This window comes from Hemicordylus capensis, chromosome 4 (genome assembly GCF_027244095.1).
Source record: "Hemicordylus capensis ecotype Gifberg chromosome 4, rHemCap1.1.pri, whole genome shotgun sequence".
NCBI lineage: Eukaryota > Metazoa > Chordata > Lepidosauria > Squamata > Cordylidae > Hemicordylus > Hemicordylus capensis.
This window is the reverse complement of record NC_069660.1, coordinates 80,479,116-80,503,513: the sequence shown is the minus strand read 5'-3', so window position 1 is coordinate 80,503,513 and position 24,398 is coordinate 80,479,116. Positions and strand designations below refer to the sequence as shown.

Below are 24,398 nucleotides of genomic sequence, written 5' to 3'. Positions count from 1 at the left end.
ATGCTTCCAGATGGAGAATATTTTGAGCATCAGGCACATTAATGCAGTATTGTATCCTTCGTATCCATGAGCCAGACAGAGATCCATGCTAGTCTCAATAGCAGGCCAGTAAGTAGCAGGATCAGTGCAGGGTGGGTAGGTGCCACAATCCAAGTGTGACTGTTGTGGAAAAGCCCTGTATGGTGCCTCTCCCCCCCGCCTCTTGTTAATACATCCATCTCTTCCCATTTTCAATTTCTCACTGCCACTACAACATGAAACTCTGAGGGAGAAGCAGCTATCCAGGCAAGCTCTGTGGATGGAATAGAAGCATCGGTCTGCACAAGCATCTGATGAATATGCAGAGAAAGGTCTGCCACCTACCTTCTGTCATCAAGGCTGTTTGTTGGATGCACTTGAGCATAAAGCTGTTCTTTCTGCAGCTTCACAGCGGGCACTACTGTGCTTCTAGGTTAGGTACTTCCTCCAGCAGGGTAGAAAGGCCACAGGCCGTTTGGAATCTCTTGCTAATTTTTCAGTACTTTTTGTGGGTGAAATTGAGTACGAGGTCATTCTCATATTATGGTCCCACACAGATATGCTTCAGCTTTAAAGTACTGAGAAAGGAGATTCTACAATTCACTCAGATAATTTGTTCCAATGCTGAGCTGCCTTCATGGGATGTTAATTCTGCCTATTGTTTAACCTACATTTATTTTCCTTGCATTTAAATCAATAGCGTATTATCCTATTTTCCATGGTTGAATGAAGAAATATTCTCTCTCTTCAGAATTATTTTGAAATATTTGATGTCTGTCAGCAATCGCATGTTCTCCAGCCTAAAACATCCACAGTTCTTTCAACTTGCTTTCATAGAATAGCCCTTCTCTAAATCATCCTTTCCAGTTTGTCAAATGTTCTTGAACTGTAGCAGCCAAACACATTATTTGCAGTTATTTATGGTGCAGACCTATATCGGGCAGCAGCGATATAGGAAGGTGCTGAAAGGCATCATTTCACTCTGCATGGGAGGAGGCAATGGTAAACCCCTCCTGTATTCTACCAAAGAAAACGACACAGCTCTGTGGGCACCAGGGGTAGAAATCAACTTGATGGCACTCTTTACCTTTAGTATCCCTATATACATGTAGCCAGAAATCACATCAACCTACATGCAGCTGTGTCTGTGGAAGACCTTGGGGGGAGGGGAACTGAGCATTTTGTGCATATGAATCTACTTTGAACAAGCATCTACCATAGATGGTTTAAAAAACATAGGATTCCTGACATTGCTACGAATCATCCTAAAGAATCCTCAGGGTTCCTTCTCATAGCTGTGCAATTCTGTTGATTATGATGATGTAGGATATAGATACAGAGGCAGAGATTTTAGATTGTGAAACCTTTGAGACAGGAAACCCTATTTTTAAAAAATAATTATCTGCTGTGTATATACTGCATTGTGATCTTTTTATTGAGAAGTAGTATAGAAATATTTGTAATAACAATGGGCAGCATGCCCAACTAAGCACAACTGAAACTTAGACTCCGTCTGAATGCTGTCCATTAATAATAAAATGGATCCAGAGATGTCAGTTATATTATTGACAGATTTCCCCACCTAATCTTTTCTATATATTTTGGACCCTTAAATAATTCCAACTTCTACTGCTGCCTAAATCTTCATTCCTTTGGCCTTGATGTTTACAAACAGAATTACTACTGCATGCTAATTAAATATTCAGTTGCTGCCAATTTAATTTATTGATTCTTTACATATCCAATGGACTCTTGCAATCTCAACCAATAGTATATAAACATGGCATCAAGACTGCTTCCTATGCAGTTCCATCCTCCCATATGAAGATGATGCTTGATATAAAAGTCACTGTGTATTTTGTAATATATACAGGATGTGTCTGTGGATAAGACAGCCAGCCATGTACCTGATACAGACAACATGCTTGGGTAACTTGAGGAATGGACCACTGCTCAGTGGCAGAAAATGTTTTTTGCATGCAGAAGGTCCAAGGTTCAATCCTCGACCTCTCCAGGTAGAGCTGGAAAAGACTCCTGTCTAAAACCTGCCCACTTGAAATCCTGCTTAGGTGCCCCGCTTCTGAAATTGCATCAAGCACTACCCAATACTACATACTGGGGTACGGTGGGGGAGGGGAAATCCCAACTTCACATACACTGATGGGATCTGAGTTGTCAGTGACTGACCAGGAGAGAGATCTTGGGGTCATGCTGGACAGCTCAAAGTGTCAACAGAATGTGCTGTGAAAAAGACAAATTCCACCCTAGAGATCATTAGGAAGGAGACTGAAAATAAAAATGCTAATATGTATTATAATATGTATTATAATGCCATTCTACAAGTCTATGGTGCAGTCACATTTGGAGTACTGTGTACAGTTCTGGTCACTGTTTCTTAAAAAGGACATTGTAGAACTGGAAAAGGTGCAGGAAGGCAACCAAGATTATCAGGGGCCTGGAGCACCTTCTTTATGATGCCAGGCTACATCTGGGGCTTTTTAGTTTGGAAAAGAGGCAACTACGGGCAGGCATGATTGAGGTATATCAAATTATGTATGGAGTAGAGAGAATGGGCAGAAAGAAATTTTTCTCCCTTTCTCACAACACTAGAACTAGGGGTCATCCCATGGAATTGATGGCCAGAAGATTTAGGACCAACAAAAGGAATTACTTTTTCACATAGCGCATATTTAATCTATAACATTCTGTGCCACGGGATGTGCTGATGACCACTATCTTGGATGGCTTTAAAAGGGGCTTAGACAAATTCATGGAGAACAGGTCTATCAATGGCTACTAGTCATTGCAACAGTAAGAGAGAAGTCATGCCCTCACCTCTTGTCTGTGGGCTTCTCAGAGGTGTCTGGTGGACCACTGTGTGAAACAGGATGCTGGACTAAATAATCCTTGGGCCTGATCCAGCAGGGCTGTTCTTGTGTACACACACACTTCCAACTCTATCTTTGAACCTGGTTTTACAAGAAACCAGGCAAGCTGAGGTTTCTTCTGAGGATGTTAAATGTACTGATTCTTGCACTTGTATAGAACAGACTCATGAAACACACCTGTGAACTGGTTAGAAGTCTGGTGTTTTAACTCCCTTCCTTCTGCAGAAATTTCATTTTTCATCTTCAGCTCCAAGAACACACCTTGAGGTCAATCACACAATCAAAAACTGTCTCCTACCCAGGTTTGGGAGCTGTGTGTGCTCCCAACCTTTGGTTGTGTGGATGCAAACAACTAGGTAGGAGGAGGAAGAAGTAATTGTGTGGTGTCAAGGTAAGAGGAAAAGAGACCCAGGTTTTCCTTCTGCCTCAGTTCCACTCCATCACTTCTCCCTCCTCCTACCTAGTTGCTTGCACCCACACAACCAAAAATTGGGAGCGCACACAGCTCCCAAACCTGGGTAGGAGACAGTTTTTGATTGTGTGATTGACCTCATCTTTTAGATAGGGCAAACCAGTTTGAGCTTGGACCAGGTTTGAATTGAACCAATCCAGTTCGATTGGTTCAAACATGAACTGGCTCAGCCCTCCAAAAAGTCACCCTGCCGTCACCCCCAAGGAGCTATGCCACTAATGCACCACGTGATGTAACCTCCCACTAGGAATGTGCACGGAACCAGCTGGCCTGGTTCAGTTCAAGTCCAGACTGGAATCGAACCTGACTGGGCCAGTTCAGTCCAGCACCCCCTCGAACACCCCTCCCCCCATTTGGTTCAGTCTGGGGGGTTCGTGGACTTTCCCCCTCTCTCCATTTTTTTTAAAATGTCACTTACTCCCTCCAGGGGAGGAGTTGGAGTCTGAGGCAGTGGCGGTAGGTCTGCAGAGGTTCACCCTCCCCTACCGGCCTCAATACAGCCCATACCGGCCCGTTTGGCTGGCTCTTCAGTCCGGTTGGGCCCTCCCCCTCCATGCGGTGGCCATTTTGGAGGCTGCCACGCCTGCGCAATTGGCCTCTGAGAGGCTTGGCACGACCCAGGCCTCTCAGAGGCTAATTGCGCAGGCGTAGTGGCCTCCAAAATGGCCACTGTGTGGAGGTGGAAGGCCTGAATGGGCCAAAGAGCTGGACGAATGGGCCGGTTCAGGCTGCATTGAGGCCAGCAGTGGGAGAGGGATTTAGCTTACTAAAATCAGCTTAGCATATCTGAAGTCACAGTGGTCAGCTAGAGGCAAGATCATAATCTATTGGTGAACTGTGGTCTTCAGAGAGTGGGGTAGTTCTACAAAAGACAAGGAAAAAATCATTGCTCTTGAAAATCCATCCCTGATTGGGAGAACCCAGGGCCACACGTGTCTTTTCTCAACACATAGTACACTACTTGTGCTGAGGAGTATATGCCAAATGTAGCTTGGGGATGGCTCTTCAAAGTTTTGCTACAGCCTCAGTACAAAACTGGAAGACTCAGGCTGCCACAGTGTTGTTTGAGTTCCTGCCAGTGGCAACCAGGCATTTGCAGGCATCCACACCTGGTTTATATGCTTTTTTTATTTTAAGCATAGTTAAAATATCAGCTCAGTTTGCAACAGCTGTGAACAAGGCAAACTGCATGCTAAGGACTGTAAGAAAAGGGGTTGAAAATAAAACTGCCAGTGTTGTAGTGTCCTTATACACATTTATGGTACTGCCGCATTTGGAATACTGTGGGCTTTTCTGATTGCCTCATCTCAAGCAGGGTGGTTCAGCAACAAAAAAGGGTGCAGAAAAATCAAAATGACCAGGAGGTTGGAGCACATTCCTTATGAGGAAAAGTTAAAACATGAGGCTTGATAGAGAGAGAGAGGATGATGATGATGATGATGATGATGATGATGATGATGAAGTGGGGGAGATATGATAGAGGTTTATAAAACAGTGCATGGTGTGGAGAAAGGAGAGAGAAAAATGTTTTCCCTCTTCTCATTATCAGGACCAGCCCTACTAGGATAAATTGTGCTCTGGGTGGGGAGTGCCTTCCACACCCCACTTCACCCCTGCTTAGTTCATCTGTATTGCCAAGTTATGTTGCTTGTGCAGGATTACAAAAGCTAGTGTAACTGGCCCTACTCTTCCCAGACTTTCCCAGCAGTGCCCATGAAAAGGACCCAGAGCTACTTCGCTGTAATTTGCTGCTTTGCTGCCATTGCTCTCCTGCCCCAGTTCTCACAAGCCATATACACAGTGGTGTCACTGCAAATTTAGAAATGGAGGCCTTCTTCATGACAGCCCCCATGCCCACCCCAACAGCTAGAGAAGCTGGGAACTACCAGCTTTTAATCCCTGTGTGTTCCCCCTCCACTACACCCCTACATAGACTCAACAAACAGAGAGCCACCAAGCTCAGCTCAGAGACCCCTTCCAGTAGGCACCTTGTTCACTCACTGCTAAAGCCAGTTCTGCTAATGGTATTAGAACTCAGGGTCATCCAATGAAACTGAATGGCAGGACAAGAGAAAGTACTTCTTTGCAGAGCACAGTACAGATTCCATGATGGCCTTTAAACAGCATAGATGCTTAAGAAAGGATTAGAAAACTCAAGTCTATCAACAGCTATTTAGTCATGATGGAACTGAACCTCCAGATTCAGAGGCAGTATGCTGGTAAATAGGAAATACCTGTTGCTGAGGACATGCCCTGCTTGTGGGATTTCCAGATTGGGTCTCCTGACTGAGAAACAGTACTAGACTAGATGGGTTGGGTGGATCGAGCAAGGCTCTTCTCATGTTCATAAAATATCTGTTAGATTTAAGACAGAAAGAGCCCACAGCAATGATCCATCTAGTCCTGTGCCATCAAGCCTGATCACTCTCAGAATAGATTTACCTGTAGAGATGGAAGGACCTCATGTGCAAAGCATGTGCTCTGCTATATGCGGTTTGATATGAAAGGGGAAGGAGGGTGGAGACTTAGTCTAGCAGAACTGTGCATATTTACAGTCGAGTATCACTATATCATTTTTCTTTACAGCAAAACTGAAATGGGATGAGGGGCTGATTTTCACAAACGTCTTTGCACTTCCCCAAAAGTGCTTGCTCTGGGGTGAATTTTTAGGGGGTTGCAATGCATCAACCTGTTCCCAAGACAACCAAGATGATGCCCTCTTATCTTGCTGTGCTGGCAGGAAATGAAACTGCCAGCAAAGCATGGCAACACAAGGAGGGAGCACTAATCAGTTGCCCCACTAGTGGGCCCATTCTCGCTTCCCCTCTCCATCCAGGGCCAGGTCAATGCAAGGTCTGCACTTGGCCTCAGTGATGTTGTCAAATGACCAGCTCAGGGTGGCTACATGAGGCCATCATATCATTGCAGTGGACAGATGACCTCTAAGTGCCTAGGACCCCATAGTCATTGGGAAGAAGGATCAGTAAACAGATGAAAAAGATATGCTTTTAGATGAGCAAGGGCTGCTTTGCCTGCTCCCCTGGACCCCTTTCATGCCAAAATTATTCACCCATAAACACTGGTGCAACACTATTTTTTTTATCCCAGCTGAAGCACTGGCCTTTTCTGTACAATATGTTGATTCCTCTGCTATTTACTCACACCTCCCCCTAGGTACAAAGGCACCCCTCTTTCTATGCTTCTTGCATCTTCACTTTTTATTCTGAAGATCCAGGTTCAGACCTTTCTAGAAGTCTTCTCTTCAGAGTTCTTCCATCGGTGCCTTCCTTCCAGGAACTGTTGTGGCTCAGTCTGGGTCGCTTGTTCCTTCTTTGTTACAGACATTGGGGCCTTAGGCTGCTGCTCCTGCTGCGGGAGGTCACCTTTAGTCCCTGGCTCACCATCGGCTTCCGTGGGGTGCAGAATGTATCTTGCCAACTCTTCTATGTTTTCCAGGCTGAGCAGGCCAAGTCCTCTATAGTAGTCATTCAGCACTCTCTCAAGAACCCTTACTGCATCAGAAGTTCTGAAGTGCTTCTCTAGGACCTGGGAGAGTCGATACCATACTGAGTGAGGCTGGGCACGGACTGGCTTTGGGGGTTCCTCAAGACAAGTTTGCTCAGGTTTTTTAATGACCAGATAGAGGATGGATTCTGGCCCAATGGGATAGTCTGATAACCTGTGCTCCCCCTCCAGTACTCTGCCCTGGAACAACAGGGTCTGCTGGCTCTCTGGGACATTCAGTTCTTCTGACACCAGGCTCTTCACCAGAGAGATCCTCTCCTCACCGGATACCTGGAGGCGGCACTGCTGCCCAAGCAGCCTCTTCACTGTGAGCAGCATCGCCTTGCTCAGTGGGCTGGGAAGCCAAGCCCTGCCTCAGAGAGGAAGCAACCAGACCCATGGAAGGGACAAGGAGATGGGAAGCGATTGGCTGATTTCTTACTGATGTCATAATTCTATTAGGGCCAATGTCTGAGAAATACTCCTTTCTGCACCCATGAACCTTACCTGTGGAACAAGATTATATCTTAGGGAAGGCTAGCTTACTTGTGAACTTTTTTTGTTAGCTATCTACTGTTTATGATTTATCTGCATGTTATCATTCTCACTGTGATAAATCTGTTTGCAGTGGTTTCTCTCTTTCCACATTTCATGCTGGGCATAGTCATTCCCATTTATCACAGTGAGTAAGAATGTATTGAGAAATGTGATTGTTGAAAAGGACATTAACTATTGATATAAAAGAAGTCACAAGTAGTTATTCTGATTCCCAGATCAGTCAACAGTGCACCGTCTTTCTACTACTGCTTTGCCCAAGATAGCATACAGTAGTAACTAAAGCTGACTTAATACTCTAGTCAACTACCATCAAGGGTGTGTTATCCTATAATGGTAAAGGCATTCCTAGCAGTGGTTCTAATAGCAAGCAGGGAGTGCAAATATACCTGGAAAGAGGGACTGAATGGGTATTAAATGTACAAGTCTATCGGTATGATTTGTACTGTGTAATCTAATATTTTAAAAGGTCACAGTGAAGAATCTATCTCATCTTCAATTTACATTCTACCGAACTCTACATTTAAGAGTTCAGGATAGCTGAGGGGGTAACACAGACTTGCAGTGCTGACCCAAACAAGCAAAAGACTGCCTTTCCTGTTTCATTATATTTCATAACCTCAGCTGTAAAACTGTGAACTTATGTTAAGTTTGGACAATAGAAGTCAGTAGCATAAAATGGTGTTTTAAGAAAGTTTACTACAGAATCGTTCCTCTCAATTACAGTGAGTGTAAGCAAGTCTAATTACAGAATCAAGGCATGTAATTGCAGAGAGAATGCTGTAATTAGGAACCCAAACTGCTGCCTGAAACCTATCTTGAAACCCGAGTTTGTAGAGAAAGAGAAGGAAATGGGACTGCAGAAGGAAATAAGGGAGGCCCTTCTTTAGTTAAGGCCCTGCAGTAGACACGCCATAGGGACAGAACTTCGTAAAGGTCATAGGAACATAGGGAGCTGCCTTCTACAGTCAAATCCATGGGCCATCTAGCTTTTGTCTACAAGAGCTAGATTGTTGACAAGGCAGAGCCTGGCAGAGGCTTCTTTGAGGTTGCAGGCAAGAGTCTCAGTCTTATCCTGGAGATGCCAGGGAGGGAACTGGAACCTTCTGCATGCAGGTGCTCTTCTCAGAGCAGCCCCATCTCTTAAGGGGAATGGTGCATTGGCACTTACCTGAAGGGTCATCCTCCTTAGTGTTAGGGAGATGGGTTGATCCTCCCACCTGCCCGGAGACAGGGCCAATAAACCTTCAGGTACGGAGCCCCGTCGGAGGATCCACCCCCTTAGGCTCCAGACTTCAAAGCCCTGGGGGGGAAATAATAACCACTTTGGTGTGACAATTGTAACTCTTAAGAAAAAAAACTTGCATAAAATGCAGATAAAGCCTACAGCAACAGCACTGTCAGTGAAATGTAACACATATCCCAGGGATAGGGAAGACCCCAAGGAATCTGCCCTAGAACTAACACAAGCCCTAGGGAGACAGACCACCCAGAAGGGAAACTGCCCGACAGGACAGAACCGAAAGAATTGGAACCAGACAAATGAGGGAGGGAAGGATACACTCCCTAACACTGAGGAGAATGACCCTTCAAGTAAGTGCCAATGCACCATTCTCCCTCAGTGTGGGAGTATCTCCTCTTGAGTGACAGGACTTGCCAGAGCCCCTTAGACCTATGGGTGGGAGAGAGTCTGGAACCTTTAACAGGCACCACACTCTGCAGTACCCATCTCCCAAAGGATGCAGCTGCAGATACCAGTGGCTGAATTTTGTAATTTCTAACAAAGGTAAATATCTAGGACCAAGTAGCCACCCTGCAGATATAAACCAAAGGAGCCAATGTGACCAAAGTTGCTGAGGTAGCTGCACTCCTGGTGGAACGGGCCAGAACCCCTGAGGGAGGAGACCGACCCTGCGAAGTATAAGCCAAGTTGATACACTGGCAAATACACCTAGATAAGGAAAAGTTGGACACCTTCCGCCCCAACATACAATCACAAAAGGACACAAAAAGGGATTCAATGCATCTAAGAGACTTTATGCACCTCAAATAGATCTTGACGGCTCTATGCACGTCTAAAGAGTGCCATTTCTTTTCCTTAATAGAAGATGGATTGGAGCAAAATGATGAAAGCATGAGTTCCTGAACCCTATGAAAGTAAAATTTTATTTTGAGGACAAAGGTAGGGTCAGTCCTCAAGAGCATATAATCGGGGTGGAGGGGGAGACAAAGCTCCTTACACACAAAAAGGCTCCTAGTTCAGAAACCCTTCGTGCTGAGGTTATGGCTACCAAAAATAAAACCTTATAAGATAGCAACCGCAAAGGAACTAAGCCAAGAAGTTCAAAGGGATCCTTTGTTAACGCCATGAGAACCAAATTAAGGTCCCATGTGGGGAACCTGTGGACCATGAGCGGATTGAGATTAGTAGCACCCTTCAAGAAGCTCTTGACATGAGCATGATCTGCAAACCTCTGACTGCCCTCCAAACTCAGCACGGATGCGATAGCTGCGACCTGCCTCTTCAAGGTGTTGGGGTGAAGCCCCTTGTCCAATCCTGACTGCAAAAATGCCAGAACCTGAGGCACAGAAGTAGCTAGAGATAAGAACTCCTGTGACTCGCACCACTGAACAAAGGTCTTCCAAGTCGCCTGATATACCTGATTGGTGGAAAGCCTGTTTGAGGCCATGATGGTATCCAGGACCCCTTAGGAATAGCCACTAGCTTCTAAAGTGCTCCACTCAACCTCCAAGCATAAAGATTCATCCACCCCAGATCCAGGTGGAGACAAGCCCCTGACTGAGAAGATGAGGGTCTGCCCCTAGCCTCATGGGGGGTGGGGGGACGGGGGACGTAGGGCAGCTCCACCAGGTCTGAGAACCATGGCCAGTGAGGCCAGTGTTGCGCCACCAGAACCATGTCTTCTTGAAAGGGACAGCGCCTGCATATCATCTGGGGAATAATGGCTATTGGAAGAAATGCATACAGCAGGCTGCTTGGCCATGGGACCGTGAGAGCGTCCACATCTTCCGCCCCCTGAGCATGGAACCAGGATAGAAATCGAGGGAGCTTTGTGTTTGCCGGGGACACAAAGAGATCCATGATGGAAGACCGAATTCCATCATGATGATCAGAAAAGCCCGAGAGCTTCTGCTGGGTCTACCTGAGCCCGACTTAGCCAGTCAGCCACTGAATTTAACTCCTCTTTTAGTTGTTCTGCCAACAGAGATGCCAGGTTGGATTCCTCCCAGAACAATAGCAGGGATGCTTACAGCATCAACAACTGTGACCTCATGCCCCTCTACTTTTACATGGCTTTGGCCATTGCGTTGTCTGTCTGGACCAATACATGTTTGCCCACCATCTGAAGAAGAAACTGCTACAGTGCTAGCCAGATTGCTCTGAGCTCCAGCCAGTTTATACTGTGGGTCTTTTTGGTGACCAACCAGACTCCCTGTGCCTAGAGAGACAGAGCACCCCACTCTGACAGGCTGGCATCCATGGTTATTTGGATTTGAACTACTGGCAGGAAGCAGACTCCCCGCAGGGTAGCAGACGACATCCACCAATTCAGGGAGGAAATCACCTCCCTGCTGAGGGCCAGCTTTTGCTGGGATCACTGAGCGATCTTGTCCTGCCAAGGCAGAAGGGCTCAATGCAGACCACGGAAATGAAACCTCGCTCAGGGAGGTCAGACCTATGGAGGAGATCATAGTCCCTTGCAACTGGCTTAGGTGAAAAATTGATGCCCTCGGGTGGCGCTGTAGCGCCTGGCAACACCAAACGAGCTTTAGCCTCCGAGGAAGAAGAAGGAAAACGTCTCCTTTGACAGTGTCAATCAGAGAGCTGAGATGGAGACTCTCAGTTTGGGGCTCAGAGAACTCTTTTGATAGTTCACAATGAGCCCGTGTTCCTGTAGGCAGGACAGGGTGTCCTGGACATCCCTCTGGGTCTTCTGGGTGGATAGTGACCTGATGAGAACATTGTCCAAATAAAGATGCAAATGAACCCCCTTGGTCCTCAAGTATGCCACGAGTACCACCATAATCTTGGTGAACACTTGTGGGGCAGTCGAGAGATCAAAGGGGAGGGCCCAGTACTGAAAGTGGGACCCATTGTAAAAGAACCTGAGGTATCTCCTCTTGGCGATGAATCGAGACATGCAGGTAAGCCTCCTTCCGGTTGATTGAAGTGAGGAGGTCCCCTTCCTGCACTGCCATTAAGATGGAGTGAAGTGTTTCCATCCGAAACCCCCATTTCCTGAGGAAGTGAGTCACAAATTTCAAATCCAGGATGGCTCTCCATTCCCCACTTTTCTTTGAAACAAGAAACAACAGTGAATACACCCCTTGCCAAAGCTCTGACAAGAGAACTGGCTCACTCAATCACCTGGATTTGTAATAGGTGCTGAATGGCAGACAGCATGGCCTTGTGCTTGCCCTTCTTTCCTGATCTGGGGGAAGGCAAGAATCTGCGCGGGGGTTGGGGTGGCCAGATCCTCAGGGGTATACTTGTGAGTCAAATGGGCCATAACCCAAAATTTGGCTTTAAAAAAGCCAAATCTGGCGTCAGCTTCAGGGAGTAACCCTGAGAAATGGTCTGCTGGATCCAGAGATCTGCAGACTGCACTTCCACACCTCTCCAAACCCCTGTAATCATCTCCTTATGGCTAGGGATAAGTCATTGGTTATTTTGGCGGAAACCAGGTTTGCTGGGGCCCGACTGGTTGCCTTTGTTGTTGTCTCAAAAGGAAGCCCCGGGCTTGGCCCAAGAAAAGCGATCCTGCCTGGGTTGGCCCCAGAAATGGAAGGAAGACCTAGGGTCTTGAACAGTAGTATGGCTGGCTTGGCAGGCCTGCGATCCTCCTTGAAGGAAGCAGCAGGCATAGCCTTCTTTTTATCCTTCATTTCCACGAGAAAAGGCTCTAGAGCTTCCCCAAACAGCTTTCCATCCTTAAATGTAGAGTTGGCCAAATTCAATCGGGATTTGGAATCCACCTTCCAATTTTTCAGCCATAATATCCTCCAGACCATGATATCAGACACTAAGGCCCGGGCAGAAAGCTGGGTAGCATCCAGTGAGGAGTCAGCCATGAAAGATGTAGCCTTCCCTAGCTTATTTAACCCCTGCCTGAACTTGGGAGAATCTGGAGGCACCATGGGCAGCAGCTGACCCATAGCTTGGAGGCCCACAAAAATATGGAGTTAGCCATTGACGCATGCATGGAAGGAGCTGTAGCCTCGTGTGAACGATGAAGGGCCGCATCACACTTTTTATTCTCCTGGTTTTTTAAAGAGAATTCTCCCCATCTTTGGGAAAAATAGCACCCATTACCAGAGCATCGACCTCTGTGTCAACCAATGGAATTTTCAACTTGTCCATAACCACCTTAGGTACCATGTAACAACTTCGCACAGGCGTGCATGGGTGGGGGGGTTCGACCTTTCCCCTCAGCAGGCTTGTCCCACTCAGCCTGAATGGTGTTCAGAAACAATTGAGGACAAGGAACCACCACTTCCTTCAACTGACACAGGGAAAGAACCTCAGGGTCCCCTTCAATCTCTTTGGGTGCTGAGGGGAGAGCACCCTCAAGCTTAAGAATCTTTCTAACCTTGTGAAGGAGCACAGGGAAATCACTTAACACAAACAAGTGATGGGAAACATTTTGGGAGAACAGAGTATTGGTCACGTATCGTGAAGGCTTCTTCTGGTTGCTGTAGTCAAGGCCATCATGATGGGTTATCCCCATCATGTGCTCGTGGGCAAAACTATGCTAATTAGCTAATAAGAAGCCTGTCTAATGAAAGTTGACGGGTTCTTCCAGACCACTGCCTTACAGATCTCTGAGTCTGGGCCATTGGTAGCAAATGCCGCTGATGCTGCGGACGCTCTAGTAGAATGTGCTGTTGCACTCAGTGGAGGACATATGTTCTGTACTTTATATGCCAGATATATACAGGCATATCCATCTTGCAATAGTCATGGAGGAAACGGCTTCTCCCATCGTTGCCGGGAGATAGGATACAAACAGTGAATCTGTTTTGCAAAAAGATGCTGATCTCGTCATGTATTTTTTCAAGCAATGCCTCACATCCAATTTATGCCACAATATTGCTAGGGGGCAGGCTAACATTAATCACCTATTCAATTCCTACAGGATGGTCTAGACAAGGGACTAAGGCCAAACACGTTAGAGACAAGTGGCTTCTTTAACCTGGAGGTGACTAGGATGTGGACAAAAAGATGGTAAAAACACGTCCTGAGAGGTAAGAAACTGTGAAAGCACCTTTGGGCATACGAAGGGGTCCGGGATAAGACGAACTGAATCCTCTGTAAAAACGCAATATGACCTGTGAATTGTTAGAGCCCTCAGTTCTGAAACACATCTAGCAGAAGTGATAGCAATAAGGAATGCCAGTTTGAAAGACAGAACCCTTAAGGTTATTGAGCTGATACGTTCAAAAGACAGATGCTGGAGTGCTATTAAGACTGTATTTAGATTCCAGGATGGAAAACAGTGAACTATTGGTGGCGATAGTAACGTGGCTCCCCTTAGAAAATGCTTTAGGAGTGAGTGTCCAATCGTAAGTCTACCAGTTACTCCCGGTATAAGTCCGATTAAAGAAGCCACTTGTCTCGAATGTGTTTGGCCTTAGTTTCTTGTCTAGAACCATCCTGTAGGAATTGCAATAGGTGATTAATGTTAGCCTGCCCCCTAGCGATATTGTGGCTAAAGGACCATCGGAGGAAGGCCCTCCAGATATATTGATACACCCTGTTGGTGGAGGGCCTATTTGAGGCGAGTATGGTGGAAGCTACCTTATTTGATACGCCCTGGCTGTTCAGTAGCTGCCACTCACTCTCCATGCTGCTAGCTGAAACCACGTTGGATTGGGATGTAACACCGGACCCTGCATCAAGAGATCCGGCATGTCCGGAAGGTGCCATGGTACTGATATGCTGAGTTGAATTAGCTCCGCAAACCAAGGACATCTTGGCCAATAGGGAGCCACCATCACCACTTCTGCACGAAGTGTCCTGATGCGTCGTAAGACCCGACCCATGAGAGGTATTGGTGGGAAAGCACACAGGACGCCCGGCGGCCACTGTGCTGATAGATAACCTATCTGTATCCTCCGCATTTAAGCATGGGAACCTAGTCATGGCAGTTTCGCATTGAGGGGTGTCGTGAACAAGTCAAGAACTGGACACTCCCATTTGCAGGCCAGTTGATCAAAAAACCCTTGATTGAGAGCCCATTCTCCCGGGAGAAGATCCTCTCTGCTGAGCCAATTGCCTAGGGAGTTCAGGTCCCCTTTTACGTGGTGTGCCATCAGTGACTGTAGGTGGAGTTCCAACCAGGTCATCAGGAGCACCGATTCCTTGTAGAGGGACTTGGATTTGGTGCCCCCCTGCCTGTTTACATGTGTCTTTGAAGTTGTATTGTCAGTCTTTATCAGGATGTCTTTGCCTTCTACTTGGTGTTGTAGGTTGTACAGCGCCAACCGAATGGCTCTTAGCTCCAGCCAATTTGTGGAGTGTTTTCTCTCTTCCGTTGACCACTTCCCCTGAACTGAGAACTGAAGGGAGTGAGCCCCCCAGCCTCTTGTGCTGGCATCTGTTGTCACAATGGTTTTGGGGAACTCGAGAAATCTCTTTCCCCCAGTCAGGTTGTGTGGAACGCTCCACCAGCACAATGACTGACGAACTTGATGTGTGAGTTTCAGTAAGAGGTTTCACTTCAATGCGATGTCTGACTGGTGGGAGAGGAGAAATTACTGGAGTTCCCTGAGATGGAACCTCGCCCATGGTACTGAGTCCAGGGTGGAAATCATCAGGCCGAGGAGACGTGCCAATGAGAGAAGAGGTACTGCTTGTGCTGACAGAGCCCAAGTTATTTCCGAGTTTAGGGTCTGAACCCTGTCTGCTGGTAGAAATAATTTATTCTTTTAATGTATCTATGATGACTCCCAGGTGTAATAGACTGTGGGATGGAACATGGTGACTTTTCTTCTTGTTTATCAGGAACCCATGTTCCCTCAGCGTAGACAGGGTGGTCACCAGCTCAAACTGCTGTGTGGAGTGATGTTGATTGTATGAGAAAGTCATCTAAATAGGCAAAGGCCCAGATGCCTTGCAGACAAAAGTGTGCCACCACTGGGGCTAGAACCTTGGTGAATATCCTGGGGGCCAATTACAGGCCGAATGGCAGTGCCTTGTACTGGTAACTGACCCCCATGTACTTGAACCTCAACAACACTCAACTTTTGATGTGGATAGGTATGTGGAGGTAGGCCTCCTTTAAGTATATGGTCCCCGTGATGAAGGGCCTCTGTTATGGAGCATAGAGATTCCATATGGAACTTGCAATGGCGTACCCACTTGTTGAGGAATTTCAAATGTAAAACAGCTCTTTTGGAGCCATCTTTTGCGGGGGCGGTGAACAGAACAGAATAAACACCCCTCCCCGCCTGGTTTGGAGGAACCCACTCTACCGCTCCGATTGCTAGAAGGTTTGGGATAGCATTTTTTAAGCCTATGTGTTTTGAAATAGAGAGAAAATGGGGAGTGGGGAGAAACCTTGGGCGGGGAGAGCCGTTCAAGTCTATTTTGTGGCCTGATTGAATGATGTCTAGCACCCACCTGTTCGATGTAATCTGTTCCCAGGTGTGAAAATAGTTTGACAGACGATCCCCAAGTGCTGTTGTGTCCTGGTCAGAAGTTTCAGAACTGCTGCTTGGGTGGTTGCTTCTGCTGGTTGAAGGCTTGCCTATTTCCCGTAGTCCTGGGAGTGTAGCATTGGCAGGACCAGTTGCCGTGTTGGGGTTTGAAATCTCTATTGCAGCCTCTATAGAAGGGACAAAAAGTTCAAAAAGGTTGAAAATTTCTCTTAAAGTTTGGTCTTTCTGACTTCTTTGGAGCTGAAGGCATGGTTTTTCTCCTGTCTTTTGATTCCACAAGCACATCCTTAAGTGCTAGCTCTCCAAATAGTTTAGCATCATCATAGGGAACCGCTCTGAGGTTTGACTTTGATGTAGCATCTGCCTGACAACTTTGAAGCCAGAGATGGCATCTGTTTATGACCGTGGCCGCTGAGGCTCTTGCTGAAAACCTTATCGAATCCAATGTGACATCGGCTACAAATGTCTATGCCTTCTGGAGTTTCACTAGTTGTTGGCAGAGACGCACTGGGTCTGTTGGAATTTCGTTAAGCAAATCATCCAGCCACAATAAGCTGGCTCTAACCGCCATAGATGCTGCTGCTGATAAACGGGTAGCTAGAGATGAATTATCATGTACTCTCCACATTGCTAATTCCACTTTCTTTTCCAATAGGTCTTTTAAAGATGCCTCTCCATCCCGTGGTATCAAGGATCCCGAGACCAGTTGTGCCACGGGGGCAATCGGTATTGGGTGTTTTGAGAAGATCCACTGATTCCTATTGGAAGGAGTAGAAACGTGTGGCCACCGTCATTGGTTTTCTATGTACCGCCGGGAGTGCCCACTCCTGTTTAATGGAATCAATAAAACAGTCCAGCAGAGATAATAATGCATCTTTAGGCTTTGCTTTTGGGAAAACCATGTCCCCCTTACACGATTGGAAGGGTTCAGAGACCAATTTAAGACTGTAACCCAATTGCAGTGATTACTTTCGTCAAACTTTCGGATTAAAGTTCTCAGGTACAAACAACCTTTGTGAGAACTGAGAGGGCTTGAGGTCTTCTGCCCCTGACCACTCTCCTTATCGGGGACCATATCATGGTCTTGAGTATTTCCCCCTATGTTCACTGGGTCTGTCAAATCAACCAGTGGTTCAGTTTGGGATGCTGACTTCTTATGCAACCCAAGGGGTCTCACATTAGTGGGAGTGGGATCTCCCGAGTCAGCAGTAGACATCACCAAAGAGTGCACCTTCTGAGTTTATGCTATGTGATCTTCCCCTTTAACTTTTGTAAGGTGACGTCTTGGGTGACCTCTTATAGATTTAGAGGTTGACTCCACCTCTTTAGAGTGCTTTTATATATTTTTTCTCTCTGGGGAGCTGTGGGGGATGATGAACATTCATCTAATGAGGAAGCAGATACATGGTGACATTTTTTAGCCCTTTTCTGCTTTTTATGGGGTCTCAATTGCTTTACAGTATTCAAAATAGTATTTTGCAGCCATGCTTGCCATTCCAGGGTTACACATGGGGGCACATTGGATGCAGTCTTGGTAGAGAGAACCACTCCCAAACTCTCCCCCCCCCCCGCCCGCCATGGGCAGAGCTCACCAAAGGCTCGATAGCCAGTTCTCCGCTGCGATCTAAGATGGTGCTCTGATTTCTGGCAGGCTTCTCATTGTGGCCATTTTGGCTTCCCTCCATTCTGCTCCTTGCCGCCATCGCTGTTCCTCCTCCACCCAAAAGCTTGATTTCCGATTGAGAGGGAGGCGGTTTTGCGATAGGTCTTGCCAAGCCTGCTTTAATACGGGGGTTAAGGGGCTCAAAGGCACTTTCTTCAGCCCTCTTTTCAGCATGCAGCAGAGCCGCGGCTGTGCTGTGCATTACTCTTCCGGGTGGTGGTGGTAAATCGCTCAGCCTGGCCCATGCTTCGTAGCCCAAGGGCAGGAAGCTCATGGGGGTAGCCCTTGCAGCTGGCTCTTCGGCAGCCACTGCAGGCTTAATCAGCGGGGGCAAAGGTGAGGCTGGCGCCCTAGATCCCTTTGGGAAATTAGCTTTTGGCTGCCTCGTGAGGGGACAGATACTTCTCACAGTTCCTGCACACTCCATACACAGGGGAGCGGGGGGGGGGGGGGAGGACAGAGAGGGAAAAAGAGTAAACTTTTTTTTTTTAAGGTGAATAGATTGAATGACTAGAATTGAAGGAGGAAGTGGAGAAGCACTGAAGTATTAGAGTTAGTATAAGGTGGAAACTACGATCAGATAGTAGATAAAGTATAGATCGATAGGAAACATTCCAGGAGCGATGCAGGACTGAAAGAACTGGGCGGGGTCATCCCCATCGGGCTCTAAAGGCTTCTTATTAGCTAATTAGCATAGTCCTGCCCAGGAGCATGTGACAGAGATAACCCATCGAGACGGCCTTGATTGCAGCAACCAAGAACTCAGCCGTCTCCTCAGAAAGTTCCCCTTCCTCCCTGTCAGACACAGATTCCTTTGAGTCTGACTCCTTGTCAGGGGCATTAAGTTTTGGCAGCTCAGGAATCATTGGCCCCTGGGGTGACAAATCACGTGGCTGCTGTGAGAGCTTGGAACTTTTCCCCTTGTTAGCCTGGGGCGCTGGAGAAGTTTGCGTCCCACCCTCAGAACTGGCAGGAACAGAAGGTTTGATGGGAGCAGGAGAAGCGGACTGGTCCTTTGCAAGCTCCTCCCACACCATCTATCTGAGAAATGCTACAAAGTGTTCAGGGATCTCCTCCTTCTCCTCCAAACCACCTTCCCTCCGATTGGCTCATGAAATGAAATGGCTGCAGAAATAGAGGCCGCCCACACTCACCCGGGTTGTTTGAGTGCCCTCAGAGGCTCCTGGGGAAGCTGGGTCAGTTGACTTGGAGCTCTGTGCCAGGAGAGAGCCGGCATCGGGCAATGTCCCTCGCCTCCACCCCCTACGCTAAGCGTGGCCGCTTTTTTTGCCTGTTTGCCCTTCGCGGCTAGGGAGCGGGAACTCTTATGTCTTTTGGCCATGGCCAAGACTGCCAATGTCCACTCCTGCTGGCAAACAGCAGTGGCGGTGGAATCCTCTGAGAGAGAGCAGAAGCCTCTCTCTCTCTCTCCACTGCCTGCCTACGTGGCCATGGTGAAGGGCCAGCGCAGAAAGTTGGGCTAGACAAGGGAGAGCTGCGACCGCAGAGTAACCGCTTCCCTTTCCCACTAAGCTCACAGCTGGAACAAGGAGGAAAGCTGGGGGTAGAAGGAGACTGGCAAAGAAACACACTGTTTCACCAAGCTCCAAACAACAGCTCCTGCTCCGAGTGAGACAGGGCGAAGACTGGAGCCTAAGGGGGTGGATCCTCCGAGGGGGCTCCGTACCTGAAAGCTTATTGGCCCTGTCTCCAGGCAGGTGAGAGGATCAACCTGTCACTCAAGAGGAGACACTCCCACACTGAGGGAGAATATCTTACAATGCTCACAAATGCAGTCTCCTATTCAAATGCAAACCAGGGCAGACCCTGCTTAGCAAAGATGACAATGCATGCTTGTTACCACAAGACCAGCTCTCTTCCTCCTGAGGTTGTCTTAGATAGAGTGGGATGGATTTTAAAAGGACAATTTGTGCCTTGCCCAGGAAGATATTAGTGGCACAGTAGAAAAATAGGTTCCTACAAAGTATAAAGTCATCCACACGAAAGAGAAATACATGTGAAAGACTAGGATGGAAGGAAATGAAAGAGGGAAAATGGAGGAGAAAAGTACTCATGAATAGATGTTTGTGCTCCATCTGAATTAGATAAAATCTGTAGACTTCTAATAATCTGACTCTATGCAAGAAGTAGTTCTGAGGCAGTCCATGCTATTCATCTAATGGCTAAATCTGCAGAGGATTCAGCTACTAAGTTTCCCCCACTACCAAAGCATATCTCAGTTGCATATTACAGCTTGCAAAATACTCCAGTACATCCTCCTTGAGCGACAATAGTAATCCCTTCCACAACCATAGTGTATATGTGGTGTGGTTAGGCCAGCCATGTTGCAGTTCTACATGGAGAAGCCTTTTGTCAGGTTTAGATTTAGGTAAAGGCAGGCAAAACGTTTTCCTCTGGTGGGTACTTCCTCTGGTGGGTACTTCAGTGGGTACCCACCAGATTTTCCTCTGGTGGGTACTTCCACACTCATATTTTGTTTTTCTCTAGTATTTCGACTAACTTGTGATCCTTACTCCACAGAAGTTTGGGAGGCTGTGAGTTCTCTTCCCCTGTATATTGAACCAGATTATGGGCTGCCCCTCCCCATGCCATGAGCTCATTCAAGGTGGCAGCTATAGGAGCAGTGCTTTCTGCATCACCCCTCCTGTTGTTACTATTCACAGCATAAGCAACACATGCCTTTGAAAGCTCTGCTTCATTACTATCCCCCCACCCTCCACCACACACAGTAAAATTCCACTGCAGATAGATAGACCCTCTGAGGATGAATTTGATCTATTTTGAGGAACTGCAACTTGAGTAAAGAATTAGAAATGCTGCCAGAGGCAGACTCTCACATCTAGAAAAGGTAGTTTGTATGGTATGCAAAATTATGCATGAGAGTTTTGTACCTGGCTTACCCCCCTTTCATCCAGTGCTTCATTCCTGCTTCTACCACAGACAAGGGCTGTAAAAGGTTCTTCATTCTATCTGACAGTTTGTTTCTGGAAGGCATTCACATGCCAGCTCTTCTCTGCAATGGAGGGTGCAGCAAAGAGATTGCCCAGCTTACTCTGCTTTTGCACCACTTTTTCAACTCATTCCAGCAACAGGAAGAGAGCTGCTTGCTTCTAACTACCCACCTGCAAAATGGGTAGTTCTTGAGTAAGACAGCGTTTTCCCCAAATCTAATGCCCGACAACCAATAAGGTTTCCTGAGTTTGGATGGGCTTTGTTTAAAGGAGGACTAGCTATAACTAAGTACGGAAATATTCCATCTGCATCATGGAAAAATTGCATTTGGGCCAACTGTACAGTCCAAGTATGCTTTGTCTGCACTCTAAGTATTATTAGATGGATCAATTTGTTTCTCAAAAACGGGTGATAAATTCCACGCATCAATACATACACTCTTTGCCTATGTAAAAAAATAAAGTAATTGGGGGTGGGAGCTTTCACTGCCTCACTTCCAGGAAAGGGAACTGTTGCTTCTTGTCAGGCTCCCAAAATATCAGACTGTTTTTGCTTTCCAGCACTTGCATCAATATCCCAATAACTTGGTCCCACACAAAGATGACTCTGCACTCTCCCTCCAAAGTCCCAGCTATCCCCTGGGAAGGAATAATCTAGATTTCTCTCTAGGTGGCACTTTAAGCGCAGGACTATATACATAATCAAAAGTTGTAAGATGAAAGGTATTTCATTGTTTTAATGCTTGTTCATAATTCTTTTATGCGACCATATGCTTTAATTGCATGATCATGTCACCACCTTGTTCACAGTGCAGAGACAGAAGGAACTCCACCTCGAAAAAGCTTGTAACTTTCATCTGTGGTTACATCATAATTGTTGCTTGACTGGCTACCTGGCGGCACCTGCTCAAGCTAGTTGTGTTTGCTTTGTTAAACTTGGTTCTGATTCCAAACAATCAATATATGCCTTGGTCCCTTCTGCTCACTGCTTGAGACACCCTCTGCAACCTCAATGCTACAGGTTACTCTTATAGGAGTATTTGGTTATAAGTAATTCAGACTCAACACAAAGTGCTGAATCAGTCCCTTCCAAACCTGCTGTGTTGTAGTAGCATCTGAATGACACCCCAGTCCTAAACATGCTGACTCAGTCCCCTTGATTTAAGTGGGACTTCTCTCCATGTAAGTAGCCCTACAATTGCAGCCTATGTATGCAATCGGACTGCAAAGCAGAAATAGAAAAATGCCTCAATTGCAGTACCAGCTGCTAGAATCCAGTGTACTCTTCTTGCTCCTGAATGTTTGTAAGACAACAAAGGAGCCTGAAGGGAGCGACACTGGCAAGTGCATTTGTGCTGTAAAACTGTTTGGAAGGGGAAAGGGTGCACATTAAGGAAAACTGGAGAATGTTAGCATTTGCCTCTCTCTCTCTCTCTCTCTGGTGCAGCTTCCAGAAAGGGGGATTACTCAATGGAAACAGGTATTAATATCCAGCCACACTCGCTCGGGTACAACTTACAGTTATTATACAAAGTTCACCTCCTAGAGGGTGATCTGAGTAAAGTTGCCTTCTTGCTTCTCCAAGCAGAGACAAGCTATTTATAATATATATCCACCACCTCCAAGCAGATGCAAGTATTATTGACACTGCTATAACATATCCTATTCACAACTCTGACTTCTCCTAACTAGAATGAATTCCTACAAGCACTTGATGGGTCCTCTCTTCTTTGGATCAGCATGGACAATGGTGTGCACCTTTTCCCCCTCTCAGTCATGACACCATGAAGCTGCTCTTCTTCCTTAAAAGCTAGCAGAAAAAGGGTGCCATTCTCTTTTTTGGGGATGTGGGGGGGGACACACACAGCAGAGCAAGTTACCATTCTAGGTTTTGGAACAGAGTAGCCAGTCAAGACCAGAAAGCAGAAGCTGGACAAGAAGAAGAACTGCACAACAACTAAGGCTGATACTGATATTCTGCGGAAGGATGTTCAACTGGTTTGGGTTTCAAATTGAACTATTCAAAACCCACATAGCACCTTCCAAGCCAGCCAGTAACTGAAGCAGTCCAAAAGACTTAGGAAAGCCATATTGCCAGATCCTTGAGAACCGTATAAATCCATGCTGCCACCTGAAGGAAAAGGGGAGAACTGCAGGCTACAAGCAGCACAATAAATATCTTCTTTGTATGTCTGGCTGACTGAAGAGGAGGAATTTCATCCTTGGGCACAGGTGCTAGCTCTGAATCTTTGAGATCTTCCTCTTACATAAGTGTCACTGCAGCAATTCCTCCCAGCAGATGGGTCTAGAAAAAACTTCCCTTTCCAGCCACAAGTCATAATTCATTTGGAAATCTTCAGGCAGTTCTACACGCTGTCCCAGTACACTCTGCAAACAGTTATCCACAGGCAGAAAGTCAGGGTTGTTATGTGCCCGATCATAACGTCGAGAGTTGAAGCGCTCTATGCTGGCACGCAGAGCACACTCCTCAGCCTGGAAGTCCCATGGACGTGCATCCAAATCTACAGAAATAATGAAGAAGATAATTAAGCTCTAGCATCGTGGCAGAGACCCCACTTATACTCCACTATGACAACAAGAATATATTGCTGGTCATGCAAATATCTGATCTAGAAACTTCAGATTTTCAGCTCTCACAATTTGTCAGAATTTTTTTCAGAAGTATTGACCAACAGAAGCTATTTCCCTCCCCAAACAGTTGGGCGAAATGCATGAGCAGGAAATGAGAATCTTGTGGACAGTTGCCAAATGGATGGCACAAGAGGGTTTGTGGCTTCTGGACTACAGAACCGGTTCAACAGGAAAGCAGGCTGGGTCACAATACCTGAACAACTTAATAAGATTCTTGGTAGCCATTAGAAGCAACATTTCTCAGATGTCACCCCTATTAGTATCCACTAGGTATCTACCAGGCAGCATGCATTTTGTAGGCTTGTGCCCGAAACGTTTCGGCGGCCATTGAAAAGGCCGCCGAAACGTTTCGGGTGTCGGGGCAGATTCGGTGATTCGGCGCCGGCGGGGGTAGGGCTTTAAGGGTGGGGGAGAGTGTACTCACCCCCCCGCCGCGTTTCCCCCGCCAGCGCTCTCCGAATTTGAAGCCCCTCGGGGCGGCAGCGTTCCTCCTTGCCGCCCCGTTTACCCCCTCGATCGGAAGTGGCCAGAAGTTCCGAGCGCGCATGCGCCTGTCGTGCGCGCATGCGTGCGCTCGGAACTTCCGGCCACTTCCGGCCGAGGGGGCAAACGGGGCGGCAAGGAGGAACGCTGCCGCCCCGAGGGGCTTCAAATTCGGAGAGCGCCGGCGGGGGAAACGCAGCGGGGGGGTGAGTACACTCTCCCCCGCCCTTAAAGCCCTACCCCCGCCGGCGCCGATAAATATCGTGCAGATCCCTAGCATTTTGACCACACTGACAACATTCATTCACTTTGCCATGGTGCTAAATATTCCCATTGCCTACATAAGTGCAGGAAAACATGAGATAGCCACAGTGATACTTCTTCCTCTCTTTAAAGAGGTCCTTAGTGTTGAGTGCTAAGGACCTCTAACTGGGCAACCCCTGCTAACTGTGCAAAGAGGCATTTTTTTTAACATGGTGATTCTCTATTTAGCAGGGGGAGAGTAATTG

General features: G+C 46.9%; 2 protein-coding genes across 3 annotated transcripts in view; both read right to left on the bottom strand.

Moving 5' to 3' along the window:
- Positions 1–6,461: 6,461 nt before the first annotated feature.
- On the bottom strand, positions 6,462–7,270 carry UBL4B (ubiquitin like 4B). Its single transcript, XM_053249011.1, has one exon. It carries the CDS (start codon positions 7,219–7,221, stop codon positions 6,616–6,618), a length of 606 nt encoding a protein of 201 aa, XP_053104986.1. The 5' UTR covers positions 7,222–7,270; the 3' UTR covers positions 6,462–6,615.
- Positions 7,271–21,476: 14,206 nt separating this feature from the next.
- STRIP1 (striatin interacting protein 1) overlaps positions 21,477–24,398 on the bottom strand; it is a 30,761-nt gene continuing 27,839 nt past the window's right edge. For both annotated transcript variants that reach the window (XM_053246120.1, XM_053246119.1), the window contains one exon: positions 21,477–23,276. In XM_053246120.1, the coding sequence (XP_053102095.1) occupies positions 23,029–23,276 (248 nt within the window). In that variant the 3' untranslated portion in view covers positions 21,477–23,028. The remainder of the gene's footprint in view (positions 23,277–24,398) is intronic.